Raw genomic sequence first — 19,578 nt, 5'->3', positions numbered from 1 at the left:
TGTGAGGGAGAGCAGCCAGACCAAGAACATGCTGATCACCACAATGAGAGCTGGGGCCCCACTGAAAGGATGGAATGAAATGCACAGACATAGGCTACGTTGTCTCAAATGCTTGAGTGTCAGGTTGGTGAACACGATGAGAGACCTAACAGAGCTAGAAGGCTGTCTCATCTGGGTATAGAACCTCTCCCCCCTAACAAGCTAGCTATTCTTCATCAGAGGTTGATCCTGTAACACACATTTCTTTAAACCTAACCTCGTATAGGAATCACCAAATTAAGGCAACCTTACAAAATGGAAAATGGTTTCAATGAAAATAGTCTCCAAACATTTGGGAAAAACCTGCACCTCTATATGAATTCCGCCTTTGATGGATGTTGCTGTCCATGGAATTGTCAACCGGTGTGATATCTTGAGAGTTACGAGGAATTGGAGTATCCGTCATGATGGGGTTTGGGTCTGGAGACTTATCAATGGGTTTCAGCTCCAGTCTCTCATGATGGATCCAGAGGTCTGGGGGTTTGACATCCTTGGAGTTCCCTTTGTACTTGTGGGAGCCATTCACTGATTTGCAAGCAGCTCGTTTCCTAGGTACAAAATTAAGAGGATTTTTAAAAGTAACTCTTGAATATTATTAGTCAAAAGGTTTCCATGATTAAAACTTCCCTTCTGAGAGATGCTTCAGGCAAAATCAGAAACAAACAAGAAAAACAGAGTCAAGAAGTTTCCTTCTGGGAAGAGTAAGTGTATCACTGCTTTGTCCACATTATTTAGAGGTATGTACATGGGCATATTTGAATATTGCCTTGTGACTTTTTGAGTATAAGCAGATTAGACAGCATTTTTGAATCAAATAATCTCTAAAGCAAAAGGTTTCTCCCCAAGTTTCCAATCAATAGAGAAAGGACACCGTTAACCAGAAATATAACAATGGAGTAGACATAGAGTCTGCTTATAAAGGAGGAAGGAAACTCCATTTTAGGTAACTCAAACTAGGACCACCACTGGGTTAAGTCAAGAATGGGGATGACAGTGTCGACTTTTCTGTGCCTTAGTTTCTCCATTAAGTCACTCACCCAACTCAATAAGCATTTATTAGGTACCTACTGTATGTCAGGTCCTATGCTGGATTGCTGTACCCTCAGCACTTCTGGCCAAGTGAGGAAGACAGACACTGAACTTTTTTTTTTCTTTTTTTTGCGGTACGTGGGCCTCTCACTGTTGTGGCCTCTCCTGTTGCGGAGCACAGGCTCCGGACGCACAGGCTCAGCAGCCGTGGCTCACGGGCCCAGCCGCTCCGCGGCATGTGGGATCCTCCCGGACCGGGGCACAAACCCCCATCCCCTGCATCGGCAAGCGGACTCTCAACCACTGCGCCACCTGGGAAGCCCTGAACTATTATTTTTAAATGTTCTGAGCTTAATGAAATGCCAAGTGTTATAGTAACCTCTTAATAGCTGGACATACAGTAGACAGGAAAAATGTGATGGAAAAAGTGACATTTAAGCTAAGACCTAAATGGGACAGGGCAGAAGGTGCATTCCAGGTGGTAAAATCAGATTATGTCAGAGCCCTGAAGCACAGAGCAACAGCCTGGTGTGTTAGAAGAACTGTAAAAAGTCCTGAGTGGTGGCAGCCTATGAACCATAGGGAGAATGATATGAAATGATGCTGGCAAGATGGGCAGGGATTAGATCATAAAGGGCTTTTAGAGCCACGCCAAGAGTCTGCAGTTCCCTCTATGAGTAAAGAGAAACCCCTAAATGGTTTTAAGCAGGAGAGTAAGGAGATGAACTCTGAGTTAAAAATTTAAACCAACTGGGATGTGAAGGATGGATTTGAGGGGTAGGGGACAAAACAGGAGGGCAGTTAGGATGCAACTGCAATAATCTCAGCCATGACTGACGGTGGCCTGGGACAGTGAGGATGGAGGAAAGAGAGATCTGGCAGTTATTTAGGAGCCCAAAATGACAAGACTCGGTGAAGAAATGGATGTGGGAAAGGATAGGAATAAAGAAACAAGAGGAATAAAGGATTATGCCGAGGTCTCTGGCTTAAGCCATTTACTAACACTGGGGAGAAGCAGGTTTGACAGAAAAGATTATAAATTGTTTTGGACATGCTAAGTGGCTCTGAGACACTACAGATGAAACATAAAACAGGTAATTGGTTCTGAGACTGAGGCAAGCCTGAGACTCAGAAGAGAGAGGCCTTGGCTAGAGAGAGGAATATGGGAGTAGCTGAAATTCAGAAGTAAATGAAGCCAAAGGAGCAAGTATCACTAGGAGAGAGTGTAGAAGGAGAAGAGAGTAATTCTAGGACCAGGCCCTGAGGAATGTCTGTATTTGATGGCTGAGTAGATTGGAGAGGCTGCGAAAATGAACACACGATCACGGAATACAAGAGAATGTTTCAAGAAGGAAGGAGTAGTTGACTGTGTTAAGTGGGGAGAGATTAAGATAAGGACTGAAAAATTTCCTTTGGCTTTAGCAATATGGAAGTCACTGGTGACCTCAGCAAAAGCAATTCTGCTGAAGCAGTAGGGGCAAAATTTGGATTAGAAAAGGACTGAAGCATGAATGGGCAGTGAAAAAATGGACAAGTGAGTGTAGACAAGTATTCAAGAAATTTGTGGTGAAGGGAAAGACAGAGATTTGTAAGTGGTTGGTGGTAAGGACCATGCAACAGAGGAAGGGTTATAATTATTTCTTAAGATAGAAGAAGTTTGAGCACACTTACATGCTGAAGGGGCAGAGCCAACAGAGAGTGAGAGGTTAGCTGTGCTGGAGAAAGGGACAACCACCAGTACAAGGTCTTAGAAAGCAGGAGACGCTGGGATCCAGACGGTAAGTGGAGAACTGGTCTCCGACAGGAGGAAGGGGGAGAAAATGATTATTCCCGACATGGAAAGGTTTTCAGATTTGATGGCGGCACACTGAGGTAGTTCTCATCTTTTGAGAGCGAGGGGGCTATAGAGGGATGTGCTGAGAAACTACAAGGGGCTAGACTCTAAATACTCTGTCAGCTTTGAGGTTGTAAGAGTCTATAAACAGCTACAATTGAAATGGGAGGTGTCTCAGGTATTAAAGAGGAAGAAAAGTACTGAGAAAAGCTCACATATTTTCGATGGTCAATGGAACACTTGGAAAGCAGATCACTGGGGGAGGAGGAGGGGAAAGCTCTATGAAGACTTGATACAATTCTTTTAGCCAAAGGGACGCAAATTATAGGACTTGCAGATGCAAATACAGAGTACGGAGCCTATTACGAACTCATTTTCCCACCTCTCAATATGAAGACTAAGTACTTTATTTTTTATTTACTTTGAATTTTAAATCGCCCCAAACATTAAGGAATTTTGTCATTTTGTTTTTCCAGATTCTTTTAAATAAAGATCTCAAGATGTCTAAAACTAGATGCAAAATCAAGTTCATAGAGATAAATGGGAAATGCTGAAAAAGAAGCTTATAGAAAAGTTGTAGCATAGAAAAGTGTAATCTCTGAGGTTTTAAAGAGAAACAGTTTTCTACAGTCAAAGGTAGGTAGGGAAAGCTGTAAGAGGCAGCCATCAAGAGGCTTATAAAGAGAGCCCCCATCCTCTTGGAAACATGATGAAGGTGAGCTACAGAAAGCTATTTTATTTCGGCAAAAGAATGATTAAAAACATCACAGAACCTACAGAAAATGACATAAAGCCATTACTAGTAGCAGTTAGATGGTAGCTTGTACTTGCCCTCTATTTTGAAAACAAACAGATTTATTGTTATTAAATCCTCGCATCCTTGCCTTGGGCAGACCAGGTCTGATGATAATTACACAGACGTGAATTTCTCTTTTCTCTTTATGGAGCAATACCTCCATCTTACGATCCTTTAGGATACTGCAACTAAAGTTGTTCTGTTACCCATACTGTGTTTTTGCTATTAGGGGTAACTCAAGAATCTCCTTTTTTATGGCATCTGTCTTGCTGGCCAGAGATAGGAGTAGAATATGACCTAGGGTCAAGGATTCTCTCAGGTTCCGGAGTGCAGGCTGTTATCAAGCACCATATTATGGAATCACCTTGCTATCTCCTCTAGACAATTAGCCGCAAGCCTCAAAATCCCAGAGGAGTTCAGAGCTAGCAGCCACCTGACCTCTCTGCTAATGTGATATGCTGATTATAAGTAATCCTTTCTCGTTCGTTTAATCAATACATCTCTCCACCGCATTCCCCCCACCCCAGCTCCTGCAGTCCCAACCTCAACTTCTACACTTGGTAGCACTTCTTTAAAAATACTCTTAAGCTTAGATTTAGAGTCTATGGTCTATGGTCTCCGTCCATCTCAGCTGACATTTGTGCCATGAAATTCCACAAACTCCTGTGCATCTGGTTCACTGTGTGCACAGAGACAGTCTTCCAAAGGGGCCCCCAACAAGGCTGGACATTGTCCACTTTCCTCTCCAGATCGATTGTCTACTTGGCTCTGTGACTTGAGAGGTTGAGTTAAATGAACTACATCTACAAGGTAACTCTGTCCCTGGCTTCCAGCTGGTTTGGAAGGTAGAATGCACAGGCAAGACACTGGAAGGTAGGAGGCATTTTCTCTCCTGCCCCCTCACTGCTGGGCTAGAGGTTGGCGGTAGTTACAGTCCTACCACCCCACACGGTTCCTGTTGCAAGCCCTCTCCTGCTGCTTCAGATCCCTGAAAACAGCTCTCTCTTCATCAGAAAAAACCCTCACCCTTTTAAGGGTGACAGTGGCCTATCACTGCTGCTGGCCCTTGAACACTGCTGCCTAACGCTAACCCCACCTAGGACATTGTAAATGGTCCCTTCATTAAAGCCTCCTTCACCCCCTTTCAGTGTGCCACCTCTTTCCTGCCAGGACCCTGAATGACACACACTTAATAAGAGGAACCATTCTGCATTTCCTTTAAAAATATTTAAAACATCGTTTTTCACATATTTTATGTTTTAACTCTGTGTACAACTCCAGATACAGAAGTCACATAGAAGCAAAAGAATACATACAAAAAAATGTATGGGCTACAACTGGGGCTCCTTACTTTTTCTGGTGAGAAGTGGTACGCCTGGTGCAAAAGACAGCGATGATCACGACCACCACGATGGTGATGACGCCAACGGAAACGATGATGACCAGCAGCATGTTACTGTCTAGAGGAGAGGTGGGGCTTCCATGAGGGCTGTTACTGCCTGGAAAGGGAAAACCGTACGCTTGCTAGTGTTAGAGAATTCTAGCATAAAATCAGGCTACAGAACCGTCATGTGAGTATAGATACTTCTGTGAGCTTCTTGATAACAGTCATCACCGTGCCTTGTATAAAAGTGCCTCATGAACACAGCCATCTCCACTAGATCATGAAATCTAGAGAGCGGAGTTTCTGCCCTATGCACAGTACCTTGCACAAAGCTGATGTTCAATAAAAGTTTCTCAAGTTATACTGAACACTATGCTTGGACAAATAAGGGGGTCTGTCTCCTGGTGTCTTATGTTGTATGTAAATTCATTTTATAAAGCACCATTTGTGAATCATTTTAGTTTTCTGACTTGCAAAACTATTTAAAAAATGTACATTCGTAGAAAACAAAAGGTTTTTTCCAACATATAGATGTCTGCCATCACAAAAAAATTATTTGAAAAATAACGTCTCTCTTTTTATAAATACACAGTCTATGCAGAGTTAATTTTCTTATTCAGTTTCAGGAAAAAGTATATACATATGCATTAATTTGACAAATATTTATTGAGTGGTTACTATGAGCCAGGCATTGTTCTAGGTACTAAGGATGCAACAGTGAACAACAAAGATAGGTAGGGGTGGGGGCAGACAATAAACAAATAAGAAATTATTAGTTTGTAATAAGTGCTATGAAAAAATAAAATGAAGGTATATGATACAGAGTGACTGGGTGGCTATTTTAGATTGAATGGATGGGAAAAGCTTCTCTGAGGAGATGGCATTTGGGCTGAGATTTGAATGACATGAATGATCCCACCATACAAAGACCTGGAGGAAGAACATTCCATAGAGAGGGAATAGCTAGTGGAAGGATCCTATGGCAGGAATGAGCTTGGCACGTTCAAGGAAGAGAAAGGCAGCCAGTATTGCTGAAGCAAAGAGAGATATGCAAAGTTAGAGAGAAGGAAGTGAGCAGAAAAAAGATGAAGGTGAGGCTGGAGGGGTGTGCAGAGGCCACATCATTTAGGACCTTGAAGAAACAGATTTTCTTCTTCCTATTATTGTTCCCTCATTGCTCACAGGATGAGGCTCAGCTTTTTATCAAGGCCTTTTGTAGTCTTGCTCTTCCATTTTCTGAAACATAGTTCTTTGCTTCCCACCTCGTTATAAAAGTTATGCATGTTCATATTATAAAATATGGGAAATCCCTCTACACAGATCTAACCATCATGGATAGATGACATCTTTTCTTCTAGTTACTCTCTCTTATTGCCCTAACAATCAAAGCTGTACAATTAACAGGATGAGCTGTTTTGCTTAACTATTGCTAGTGACTAAATATTTAGTCACTAGAAGAAGTACTTAAGAAGAGTCATCCTACCCGTCTGGAATGTTGTGGAAGAAATTCCTACCATGAAGGTATGGCCTCCTACCCGTGTTCTTAGAAAAGCTCCTAAAGTGATTCTCATATACAGCCTGGCTTATAAACTTACGATCTAATCCAAACTATACTTATTGTGGGAATCCCTTCCATAACACTGGATTGGATTAGCGGACCTTTCACTTTTGATTCTATGATTTTATAGGCTACTAAGCACAGTCCTAAATGTGGGATAATTTTGACAGCTTAAGAGCTTATTCTTCTACATTTGCTTTAATCACTTTTATCCTTCATTTCTGAGAAAAAAGTCAGCAGATAGACAACTTAAATTGTACACACTGACCTTCAATAAAATAACATTTTTATATTTGGGAACGACTATGGAACTGGAAGCCAATACAATTAGACCATACTAGGGCCTTACATAAAACTTTTATTAACAGCAGTGCTGAGTTACTGGGTGGGGCAGGCACTGCAATCAGAGGCTGGGGAGCTGGGGTGTGGGAGGCAAGCAGAGGTGGTGGCGGCAGTTCTTTCCTGCATTCAACAGAGACAAATTCTCATTTAATTGCAGTTGACCTCTAACTTCTGAGCTGGCCAAAAGCTCCCTTTTAAAATAGAGTAAGAATGAGCTGCCAATGGGAGCATCATCCCTCCTACCAGGGACATTAAGGCTCACCTGGACTATTGCAACAGCTTCCAAACCACTCTTTTCTGACTTCATACTCGTGACACCCAACTCATTCTCCGCTGTCATCAGGGTAATAATAGTAGATACTCAATAAATGGAAGTCATAGTTTACCAGTAGTATCAGACATCTTACATATGTTACTTACATGAGGAAGCTCACATTTCTTAGCATCAGCACTTGAGCTTTTGACAGGCTGGTTCTAACCTACCTTCTCTAACACGAGACTCTCTATCCTGTTGCTAGGCAGTGTGATCCCTGCAGAAAGCAGGTTTAAAAAAATTTTTTTTAACATCTTTATTGGAGTGTACTTGCTTTACAGTGTTGTGTTAGTTTCTGCTGTGTAACGAAGTGAATCAGCTATACATATACATATATCCCCATATCCCTTCCCTCTGGCGTCTCCCTCCCACCCCTCTAGGTGGTCACAAACCACCGAGCTGATCTCCCTGTGCTATGCAGCTGCTTCCCATTAACTAGGTATTTTACATTTGGTAGTGTATATATGTCAGTGCTACTCCCTCACTTCGTCCCAGCTTATCCACCCCCCTCCCCATGTCCTCAAGTCCATTCTCTACGTCTGCGTCTTTATTCCTGTCCTGCCCTTAGGTTTGTTAGAACCATTTTTTTTTTTTTAAGATTCTATATATATGTTAGCACACGGTATTTGCTTTTCTCTTTCTGACTTACTTCACTCTGTATGACAGACTCTAGGTCCATCCACCTCACTACAAATAACTCAGTTTAGTTCCTTTTTATGGCTGAATAATATTCCATTGCACATATGCGCCACACCCTCTCTATCCATTCACCTGTCAACAGACACCTAGGTTGCCTCCATGTCCAAGCAGGCTGTTTTAAACTGCCATGCCTCCACACGTGCTTTTATTGTGTCCTAGGATGTTCAACCCCCTCCTCAACATTTAGCAATCTTCTCTGTGCCTTTTAAAATCTGGGTCAGAGATCATCTCTTCTACAAAGCTTTCTCTTTTCTCTATCAGGTAGTTTGTTACTCAATCCTCCTGTTCCTACAGCCTGTTACATAGAACCTGAACCTTTAGAAATATGTGTGAATAAATGAATGAATGCATAAATGAAAGATAAGACAAAGAAATAACTGCTTTTCTCACAGTCTTGAATATTATACTGTGGACAGCACATAAATATAACATATGCATCCCAGGAGGAGAAACTCATAAAGTCCTAGAACTCAGAGCCTAAAAATTTCTTGAAGCAAGCAAATTTGTCTGGCTCTCCTAAGAACTGGCTGATTTCACAGAAGTCTGGGCAATATCACTTTTTATTTAAATAGATACTGGAGACTGAGATAATTTTGTTTCCACAATTAGATCAGGAGTTTCCAGAGAACTAGAAACTCTTTTCCTTTCTCTTCCATATGTTTCTTTTTTTTTTTTTTTTTATTGGAGTAAAATTACTCTACAAGTGAGGAGACAGTAAGGGTCATTTCTAGTAAGTACCTTTGTGGACATTTTGCCATCCTGGATTCCCACATCTGGTATAGAACCCCATGCCTTTCAGGCTGTGTGTGACAGTGGAAAAGGCACAATCTGAAGTCAGAAGACCTGGGTTTTGGTTCTAGGACTTCCAGAATATGTGGGTGGATCCAGGCACATTACCCCTCCGCTGAGTCTCTTAATGTATAAAATGGGAATAATGATACTTGTTCTCCCTGCCTCACCACAGTGTTATGAGGATCAAATGTGATTTCATGTGTGAAAGTAACTTACAAATGGTGACGTTCAGTAGAGAAGTAGGTGTCATCATTTAAGTAATTAGAAGGCATCAGCTCTTAGGATGGCTTGGAGACTGGTAATAATTTTTTAGAATTCCCAAACTAAAAACATTGCAGTAAGTAGTGTGGGGATAAATTAATGATTCCAAAGCATTTCTCTGCCTTGTTCTAGATGATAGCTAAATCCACTAAAGGGTTTATTTTTGAAAGCAAGATTCTAATTATTTTCTAGAGGCAGTGGGCAAAAGGAAGACTTGTTTGTTTAGAATTATTTTAAGCTGGATATGTGGGGAAACAATTTTATTTCTGGATCCTATAATGAATGAGTTTATAGTAATTCAGCAAACATTTGCCAGAAAATGCCTAAAGCCAGTTCTATTAAATAAAAAGGATGTTCATGCTACAATCCACCACACAGGAGCTACAGAAAACATTTCAAGATTTCAAGCAGAACTGCATCATGCCCACAGGAGGCCAAAAAAGCCACAGGAAGGGCTTTACCGCTCATCGGAGGTTTGTAGTCGGATCCTAGGTCTGGCAGACGGCTTCCTTTCCCTGCAGACCCTGAGGCTGAAGAAGAAGAACTCATGTCAATAACAACCCAGTCCATTGGTGTGACAAGTCTACTTCACAGCTAGTGAGTGTTTTCTACCAAAAAAAAAATATTTTCAGTCTACTCTGTCCATGACAAAAGGAAGTAGCACACACACAATGGGAAAATATAGCCTATTTGTGCAAAACAAACTAAGGTATAGCTTTCTATGCAATAAGGCATCTGAAAGTCTGACACCCTTGTTCCATGGCTGTATCTAGGGTGTAACAAAGCTGCCCCTTGCTGTTAAGGTTTCTCTAGCCCAGGAAACATTTGCTGAAATACTACCCAGAGCACTTATGGCTAAAGTAGCTTCTCATGGAAAAGGGACTAAGGGGACCAGTTAGGTTAATCTGCATTAAAGAAATGGACTCTTCCAAGGGACCGGCTATGTTGATCTGGCCTAGTGGGTGTCAGTAGCGTTTGGATTCTTTTCTCAAAATATAAAGCTGCCTTTCCAAATATAAAGTTACCCTAACGGGAGCAGGAAGGCAACTGGACGTTCAAACTGGGTTCTCAGTTCTTGCTCAGTCAACCTAAATATCCAAAGATAAAAAAACCAAAGTCTTCCCTCTAGTTGCTCACGAAGGACACTGTCTCCTAATCCATCATCATGGAACATAACAAGTGAGGCTGCTGACCTTGGGCTTGGGACCACCTCATAAGCAGACCTCAGAAAACACAAATATCAGCTTTTTAGAAATTTATATTCTTGGTCTTGAATTTTATTCTTCACATTTATAGAAGAAGCTGCCTTGTAAAGCAAATATAAGGAGTCCGTCCCCAGTAAAGCAAAGGTATTCCTCAGTGCAAAGTCTGGGGCCAGAAGGCAGTCTCATGCTTCTTTTGAAGAAGCGTGCAAGAACTGCAAAGCAGAGCTGTTCCACACAGTTAATACAGCACAGTGCGTAACCGACTGCCTGCACCGCAACACCGGCTCCGTCACGCACTAACTGTTTGACTTTTGGCAAGTTACTTAGCTATTATTTTTGGGTCTTAGTTCCCTCATTGTAAAACAGTGATAATAATGGTACCTACTTCATGAAATGGTTGTGAGGATTAAATGGAAATTTAATCCTATAAAGTATTCTGAATACTGCCTGACACACAGTAAATGTTCAATAAATATTAACTACTAAATAAATCTTTAGGGAAGAATATAATCTTATCCTTTGCAGAGGTAAAGAGCATGAAGCTTCAGAAAACACTTATAAATGAGAGTTATTTCTACGAAATAAAGCTTGCCTGGAAATGCATAAACCAGACGTGTTGCTGTAAAACATTACAGCTAATATCAAGTACTGCTATAAATGATCAGACTTGGAGGAAATGGAAGAAATTAAAATCTGAAGGTTTCTGTATGAGTTCATTTAACGAATAAATCTAGAAATGAAAAGAGTATTTTCTATGTTTCCAGAAGCTCAAAACCCCCAAAGAAGGTCTTGGGTATCCAAAAGGGCATATTCTAGAATTTAACTCACAGTCCTTGACCCTTTCCCATTGTCCATACTTATTACTTTATCCCTTTACTTCTGATGCCGTCATTCCTCCCAAATGGCACACACCATATTTCAAGATTCCAGTTTTTCTTTTCACTGTGATAAGCTGGCAGAGATGAAACAGCCCTTGTAAGGCTCTTCATATTTAAGTGTACTTATTTGTCAGGTAGCCCACATTTAAGCCAAGCTATCCAGAGTAACATATTATGTAAATAATTGCCAATGAACACACTTTGCCAAGAAACCGATTGACTTAATTCCCATATTTCTTAACATTTTTCCTTCATATTTAACCTATGAACGAGAAATTCCAGGGATTAGCCAAACACCAAAAATAAATATGGGCAAAGAATTTTAACTACCAAAGGTGTGGTGTAGCTGAGAATTGCACCCTGGCTTATGGAGTGAAGTGAGGGAAGAACAGTGAGCACATTTATATTCTGTGCATATTCAGTATAGTTACTTTTCTATTCTCAGGCTTAAGTCAAAGGTTCTACCATGATTAGGGTGCCTTACACACAGACACACACACACAGACACAGAGGTATGTTTGCAGTTTCTCTAACATACAACAAAAGGCTCATTGAATGCAAACACATTTCCAAAGCCCTAAAACTTGAAACTTCAAATTTTGAATCTTCCTTGCCACTAACCAAGATCCAAAGACTCTGTATTTCTAGTAACTACTCCTAAAGAATAAAAGCAACCATCAAATTTACTTTTACTGCTCTTAGTATAGAAAACAGATACCTACTTTAGTTGACTTCCCAGAGATGAAAATCACAAAGTATAGTTACCTCTCCACCATAGCAATTGCAGTGAATAGACTACACTGACAATTTCAAGAATGGTGACACTGAGGCCCAAGCTTCCTAAACTTCCACTGTAAACTGTCTCTAACCTCTTTTAAAATAAGCAGATATATTTAAGAGAAGAAATGGAAAAACAGCTCTGAATTAAGCTTAAAACAAGAGAACAGAGACCACTAATTTTATCACAGATAATTATACAATTCAGTAGGGTACATTTGTAGATTTTCTGTTGGGGGGAGGAAAAGAGGGTATTCACTGAATTTGATTAAATTTTTCACTTAGAGATGCTAATAAAATTCTAGATGCTACAAATATGACAAATTGGTATGCTTGTTCTCATCATGTCCCAAATCCCTATCTGTGTTACAGAATTTCAGTATCTTACCGCAAATGATAATCTGGCCCACACTTAAGGCCAATCTCCTATAGCTGCAGAAGTTTGACTCAGTTTTTTTCCTGCCAGTCTATTTAGCTCCTAAGTATCAATAGATTCCCCAGCTTTTCAGATACTCCAAGTGCCACAAACATGGACTCAACTCTACTCTGGCCAATAAATATTCGATTTTTAACACATGGTACTGGTACTGATTTTCAGGAAAAAAAAAACCCCAAAAAACCAAAAAGCTAATAATAGGTCACAAAAGAGAGGAAAGGAAAGAGAGGCCATCTACTCATTTACCTTGATCATTAGCCATTTTATCAGAGGAGTCCGCTAACAGGCCAAGCACAGGGGAAGAAAAAAACAAGAGCAAGGATCACAAGCTTTGAAGATGGGACAGGCAGAATTTTTAAAGGAAAAAATAAAAACCCACAAACTTCCAAACACGTTGAGTCTTGTTTTTCGTACTAACAGAAAAGAAATCCATGTATGGTTTCCATACTTCCAGACTCAGTCCCCGACTTTTATTCCTAAGCTTACTTGGTTCAATATTTTACCTTCACTTTCTTATCTAGAGTTTTCTCTAAAGGGCCCCCTTTGAGAAAAGCCTCAACCCTTTCTCTCTACAAAGGTCCATGAATAAGCCTTTCAGGTTAAGAGCCTGCATGTGTTGAAAGAGAATCATCCATCACAATAAACATGCGACTACGCTGTATGGGAACCAAGAGAATCCCATCTGATCTGACTGGTAAGAACTTTTAGATCACTGCAATTCATCTGCCTCAAACAGCCTGAAGTCAAGAGTTCCCCTGTAAATTATATGGTTAGGTCAGTAACCTAGGGAACACTGATTTGGTAGTCAGTGGGTGGGATCATTTTGAGATTAATGCTCACACTGTGGCTCATAAGCGCATCATCAGAACTTCCTGTATCATCCACAGTCTCTACATGCTAAAGTGACATGTGCACGCATAGCCCCACTCAAGAGACACACAATGAAACACTCTGTTTGGGAGGCTTTACCTTTGGGTGTTCTGAACTGGACAGCTTCAGACATGGGCCCCATGCCCTTTGAGTTCCGAGCTTGGATTTTGAAGTAGTATGGTGTGTCAAGTGTTAATTCTTGTATCTGGTGAGTCAGCCTGTTTCCCACAACAGGCTCAATAACCCAGTCGTGTATCTCTGCATTCACGTCCGTACTGTAATATATGATGTAACCTATCCAAAGGAATTAATGGGAAAAGAAATCTTATTCCTGCTTTTTCTTTTGCAATCAGTTAAGTCAATAAAGATATATGTTACAGCATATACAAATAGAGAACTAGTTACAGATTAAATTAGCAACGGTAAAAAGCATTTTAAATGCTACACTAAACATAATATAGATAAAACCACAATTTCAACAGTGCCAGACTGTAAGTTACCATCTATATCTGCAGCTGAAGTAATAAAAGTAAAGATAAAAATATAGGGTTAAATATTCTCATAAGCTAGGAAATTATATAAGGAAAATAACCTAATCATCATTCCAACATCCTATACTTCAAGGGTCTACAATTAACTCAATGCAGTTTTGAAAACTAGTAACTAGTAATGGCCTGACAATGCTATATATATATATATATATTTTAAATTTATTTATTTATTTTTGGCTGCATTGGGTCTTCGTCGCTGCATGTGGGGCTTTCTCTACTTGTGGCAAGCAGAGGCTACTCTTTGTTGTGGTGTGCGGGCTTCTCATTGTGGTAGCTTCTCTTGTTGCGGAGCACGGGCTCTAGGCGCGTGGGCTTCAGTAGTTGTGGCACGCAGGCTCAGTAGTTGTGGCTCATGGCTCTAGAGCACAGGCTCAGTAGTTGTGGAGCACGGGCTTAGCTGTTCTGCGGCATATGGGATCTTCCCATAGGGCTTCCCACAGGGCTTGAACCTGTGTCCCCTGCATTGGCAGGTGGATTCTTAACCACTGCACCACCAGGGAAGCCCATCAATGCTGTTTTAACTCTCACCAATGTGATTTCCCAGGAGAAAAACTCCTAGGAGATGCGCAGCCACCTCTGCTAAATTCTCCCAAACTTGGGGTGGGTGAAGTCACAGTGAAACGTCACCTGATACATCCACCAGAGGGCACTCAATCTCCATGGTTGAGGCAGGAAGAACCACAATCACAAGCCTACCTGACCTACACAATGCAAAAATGCACTGCATCATTACTGGCTTTAAAGACAAAACAAAATGTAATCCATGTCAAGTCATGCTTAATTCCTTTATGGAAGAGGCACATTCTAAAACCTAAAGTAAAAATTTCATAAAGACTTGGGATTTATGGAAAGGGATTCCTCCTGAAAGCCAAGGCAGGACAATGCTAAGAAAGGCCTTCAGTTTCCTTAGGCTGCCTTATTCATACGAAGAAACTTCAGGAGGCATACACCTACCTGGAGCAGAGGCAGGTTTTCCTCCCTGATAAGGCCAAGGAAGGCATAGTGCCCTGTGTTCTGAAAAAATTCAAGGTCCCTTCAAAGGCCTAAGCCAACTCGGACTTTTAACTCTAGTTGTAAGAGCATGGGAAGCTGAAGTAGCAGCTCTGGGTGAAAAAAGAAACTAAAAGCCTAATGGGTTTTTTTGGCTTCTGGGTAAAAGAACTGAGTTTATATTTATTGGGTATTATCCTGTAGAATTAGGCAGGGTCTTTAATCTCAAAGCTGGTCATCTAGTCAAAGATAGAGAAGAATAGCTTTCCTGAGGAAAATAAATATGTCCATAAGTTCCACTATAACCAAAGGCTGTCTAGTACAACCCATAACCTTCAGACTTTCATGCAACATGGGTCAGAACAACCAGCTAGTGAATCATTTTTATGTCACTAAACAGCACGTCCTTGCTCCACCTTCCAGGACCATCACGACTCATACCTCATAAAATGGCCAAGGCAGCTTTAAGACCCCCATTTCTCCTAACAAGGAGGCACCCTTCTGGAATGCTTCTGCCAGGCAGGAACAGGGAACAGTCACACACTCAAAGGCATCTTAGGCCTCTTACCTGTAATTTTGCCATTGGCTTCAGAGGGAGGCTGCCAATTTACAATTATGGTCCTAGGTTTTCCCTCTTTACTCACAACTGTCACATCCTTGGGTGGAGAAGCAGGAGCTACAAAATAATAATACTTTCAGTAATTCCCATCCATTTCAATTTAATTCACCCTTTCCTCAATCCTTTCCATTTAGAAGGCACAATGAAGGGCAGAGGCAAAAAAGATAAAGCCTCCTGGCTTCAAAGAATTCATTGTCTATCTATAAATAGCTCCAATGAAAAGAAGGATATGCAAAGTACCAAAGAGGAAATATCACACCATGAGGATACAGTATAGGCATCCAGATGGGGAGGTCAGGGATATGCAGGCTAGTTAGGGAAATCAAAAGACATTTGTAGTCCCTGCTTGATAGATCAGGAGACTGAAAATGAGAAATGTTATATAATGTGCCCAAGATGACATTTTCCCCCCAATTTGGATTGTTTTGTTAGAATAGTTTTAAGTATAAAGTAACTTTCTCTCTACCTACAGTTGGCTCTCTAAACCAAATACAGTGTTTGAAAACCACCATTCCCCCAAAGAATAAATGATTTACAAATTGATGGGGTTTTTTTTTTAAGTTAAATTTACGCTGAAAAGATACGAAGGTTATTGCTCTGAAATGTAAAGCTGTTTATGGAACAGAAAAACCAATAAAATAAAAATGACAGTGCATCTGTATTTCCATGTTATGGCTGAAAACTTTTAATGTACTAGTTGGAAAATGAGCAAAGTAAGTATATCCTTAAACTTACTCTTCTTTTCCTAAAATACTGGAATTCTCCTAGTATAAAACGGAAGGGAGCCCAGTGAAATGCAAACTCCTGATGGAGTATCATTTATTACCTAATGGGCTGGAATGAAAGCACAAAGATACTCTTAAAACTGGCAAAGAAAGCAAACTCAAGGTCTATTTAAGCTTTTGTGCATTATATTTCTTTCTCTCCAAATCTATCCCCTTTTCTCTGCAGGAAATTCAACCAACTGTGAAGATAAAAAGACATTAGGGCCAAACCCAGTCTACGGAGACTTTATAGCTCTAGTTTTTCCATTATTCATTTAAAAGAGAGAAAGAAATAGGAGGGTGGAATAGACAGAGCCTCCCAACGGTTACACACCTCCCCATGCTAGGCAAGTACAAGGGGCAGAAGGGTAGGTCTACAAGTGAGCAAAAAGCAAGCAAAATCTTAAAATTGGATGGCTTGCTTTCCCCTTGATTTACTTAGCTGTCTTTTTTCTTTCATGTTTACTTACAGAGAAAAACCCTAAGAATACTCCAGTGGGAGATTTTATAAGACACTAACCAGTTTGCAAGAAAGCTCCTAGGGAAGGCTTGGGAGGCTCTGGTAAAGTGCTGAGGCTCTAGCAAGCATAGCATTGGTGAAGGGCAGCCCACTTCATCTTTTCTATCTCAATTTCCCAGTAAGGCAAGGTTAATAACCGTAATTCCTTACATCTACACAGTGCTTTACAATTTCCCACGTACTTTATTTATAGGGTACTTTATTTGACCCTATAAAGTAGGAAAGGCAGAGATCACCCCTCTTTTATAGATGGAAGAAATAGATTCAGAGAGGCTGGATGACTTGCTTATGATCACAGTCAACAGATGGTTGACCTTGGAATTGAACTCAAGTCTCATGACTCCTAAAGTCTAGTACACTTTGCATTATATTGTCCTATTTGCTAATGTTCTTGTACAACGACGAAAAAACATAATTAATCAGCTGAAAAAGCAAACACTGAACTCCAGCTGTAGCTGCTCACTGTGTTCTGTAAATATGTCAATTCATGCACTCAATTCTTTCCTTGGGTAGGAAAAACAGGTGATGAGATGTCTTATGACTTGAGATATGGCACAACATTAGCACGGACTTTCACTGGCTTTCACTTCTTGCAAAGAGAAGAAATGCCATGTGACAAAGTTCTGACAACACATACCTGATTCAAAAGTGGTCCCATGTGCTGTCATACTCCATGTGCTTGATCTTCGACCTTTCGTCACCATCACAGAGAATTCATAGAGTGTATTTGGTTTTAAACCAGTCACCAAATAACTCAAAGTCGTTGCATTAGCATTCTGGAAATATATGAATCAAGAGCTTCAGAGTCAGAAAATATCAAGAATTAGGTTTTCAACCAGAACAAATGTGCCAGTACCTTATACTTGGTGTTTGCTGGGATGTTGGTTTTCCATCGGACTGTGTAGTATCGGGAGTCTGTAATCTTCTGGTGTTTGGGCAGTGAGTTGTCTGCCCATGTAATCCTTATGGTGTCATGACTCAGAATGGAAGCCTGAACTCCCACGGGTGGCATCATGGGAGTAGGATCTGGCACTGGAGTGTATGGAGCATTAATAACAAATAAATCAACTTCAGAAGTGTCTGGGTAAAAAGTAATTAAAAAATGGAAGTGCCATTTTAACATAAACAAAAATAAAAGAAAAGGGAAATGCAGGGTAATATAATGGAATGAAAGGTGAGAAATGGAGAAAGAGAAAGAGAATCCGGAGTTAACAGATAACCACCATTCATTTAAAAGAATATTTCCACTTGTGTTCTTTCAGGAAAAAATTGCAAGAAAGCATCTAGAGAAACAGTAATTAACTATTTTCTTCTCCTGTATTCTGTATGTATATTGAACAGGTATATAAAATTTGATAATCCAGTGATTATATTAATGTATTCAAACTTGAATTTTCTTTTTCCTAAAAAATTTCCTTTACATTACTTGAAAATTCTACCTCCTGTCCAAAAATCATTAAAAGACGAAAACTGCTTTTAATATCAAGGGTATTCTTTCTAAACAAATAACACAAAGCTCATGATCTGTTTTAATATTTCAGTGACTATGGATGAATTTTTGGGACATGGCTTATCAGTGGGTATCACTGGACATGTAGGGGTCCCTACTCTGGAACATGAGTCCTGAATATCAGCCAACAGCAACTTAGCCTGGCCTTGGTATTGGGCGCAGGGTCCAGTTCAGATCTGCTGATGTCCTGGGTCTAAAAGAAGTGCAGCAATATGGCTCACATGCAAATAAAGCAAAGGGAACTCAAGGGCATTACTCTTCATAGAGGAAAGGTAAGCTGACGCCACACAGGAATATTTCCACACTTTCTCCAGTAGACTTAGAACAACCCTCTGATGAATCCCAATCAGCTATGGGAAATGCCATAGTTATTAAAGGTCTAAATGACACAGCCTTGATGAACTTTAGAAATCAGAGCACTTATTTGATAGAAAGGAAAGTCTATACTCATGTGCTGTCCTACACCATATGCAACAGACACATTCTCTAAGCATCATTGTCAAAACAAAGGCCAGAATGAGCACAAAGGCACCATGAGCCCACGGCAATACAGCAGCATCCATTTGGGCTTTCCCAACTCTTGGCCAGTTTTCTAAGTATATACACACTGATCTATTTTAAGTGAAGGTTTTAAAGTGGGTTTCCCATATAGTTACGGTGACTAGTCCTTTCTATAACCTAAATCTGAAATGGCGTGGGCCTTGTTTATGAATAATTGCCAAACTAAAGAAATAGTCTCTATTTGCGTATTTCCTACACAATGAAGACTAAAAATAACACAGGAACAGCATACATTATAATCAAGGGCTTTGTTCAAAGATCAGGACACATACCAATTAGTTACAGAAAATGCACCTTCAGGTGCAAACATCACCAAGACTTTTTTGAGAACTTTTTTCTTATTTGTAACAACTCTTGGAAAAGATAACTAGGTTACATGACTTATGAACATTTCCCCTTGTATATTTCTAGCCATGTTATATTTTTAAGTCACATAAAAGAAAATAATTCCGAATTTGTTTTTTCTATTATAGACTGATTTAAGAAAGTAGCAAACGGCTTAAATATTCTTTTTCATCTTACTCTTTTTCCTTTCTGAAATACCAAAGCTATTTTTAAGAGAACTTATAAACTGTAAGCACACAGGAGCAGAAGACAGGATATGTAGCACGGTGCTGGTGTTTTTAAGTAAAAGCATAAAAAAAGGGGACAGAGATTATCTTTTTAAAACGAATAATGCCAAATCCATACTATTAAGCAAAGTATCCAGAATACATAGCAGGCAATACAGATTCACAATTTTGAGAAACAAATAGAAAAGAGCATTTCTGAAAGTGATAAATTCTTTGGTTTTCAGTACCCTTTAGAAAATTTTGCAATTCTAATATATTCACTTCAATGAACTTTCTCA

General features: G+C 40.1%; 1 protein-coding gene across 17 annotated transcripts in view; it reads right to left on the bottom strand.

Moving 5' to 3' along the window:
• Positions 1–19,578, bottom strand: part of NEO1 (neogenin 1) — a 241,339-nt gene that overhangs the window by 13,117 nt on the left and 208,644 nt on the right. For 6 of the 17 annotated variants that reach the window (XM_067752811.1, XM_067752949.1, XM_067752918.1 and 3 more), the window contains exons 17-24: positions 17,514–17,737; positions 17,295–17,433; positions 15,323–15,430; positions 13,313–13,507; positions 12,590–12,622; positions 9,509–9,577; positions 5,050–5,197; positions 343–587 (exon numbers count right to left, since the gene is read on the bottom strand). In XM_067752811.1, coding sequence (XP_067608912.1) covers positions 343–587; positions 5,050–5,197; positions 9,509–9,577; positions 12,590–12,622; positions 13,313–13,507; positions 15,323–15,430; positions 17,295–17,433; positions 17,514–17,737 — 1,161 coding nt within the window. The remainder of the gene's footprint in view (positions 1–342; positions 588–5,049; positions 5,198–9,508; positions 9,578–12,589; positions 12,623–13,312; positions 13,508–15,322; positions 15,431–17,294; positions 17,434–17,513; positions 17,738–19,578) is intronic. The other 11 variants (XM_067752939.1, XM_067752959.1, XM_067752817.1 and 8 more) reach the window with 8 other exon arrangements.

This window comes from Pseudorca crassidens, chromosome 1, assembly GCF_039906515.1.
Source record: "Pseudorca crassidens isolate mPseCra1 chromosome 1, mPseCra1.hap1, whole genome shotgun sequence".
Classification (NCBI taxonomy): domain Eukaryota; kingdom Metazoa; phylum Chordata; class Mammalia; order Artiodactyla; family Delphinidae; genus Pseudorca; species Pseudorca crassidens.
The sequence above is the reverse complement of the archived record's forward strand: the minus strand, read 5'-3'. Positions and strand labels throughout refer to the sequence as shown.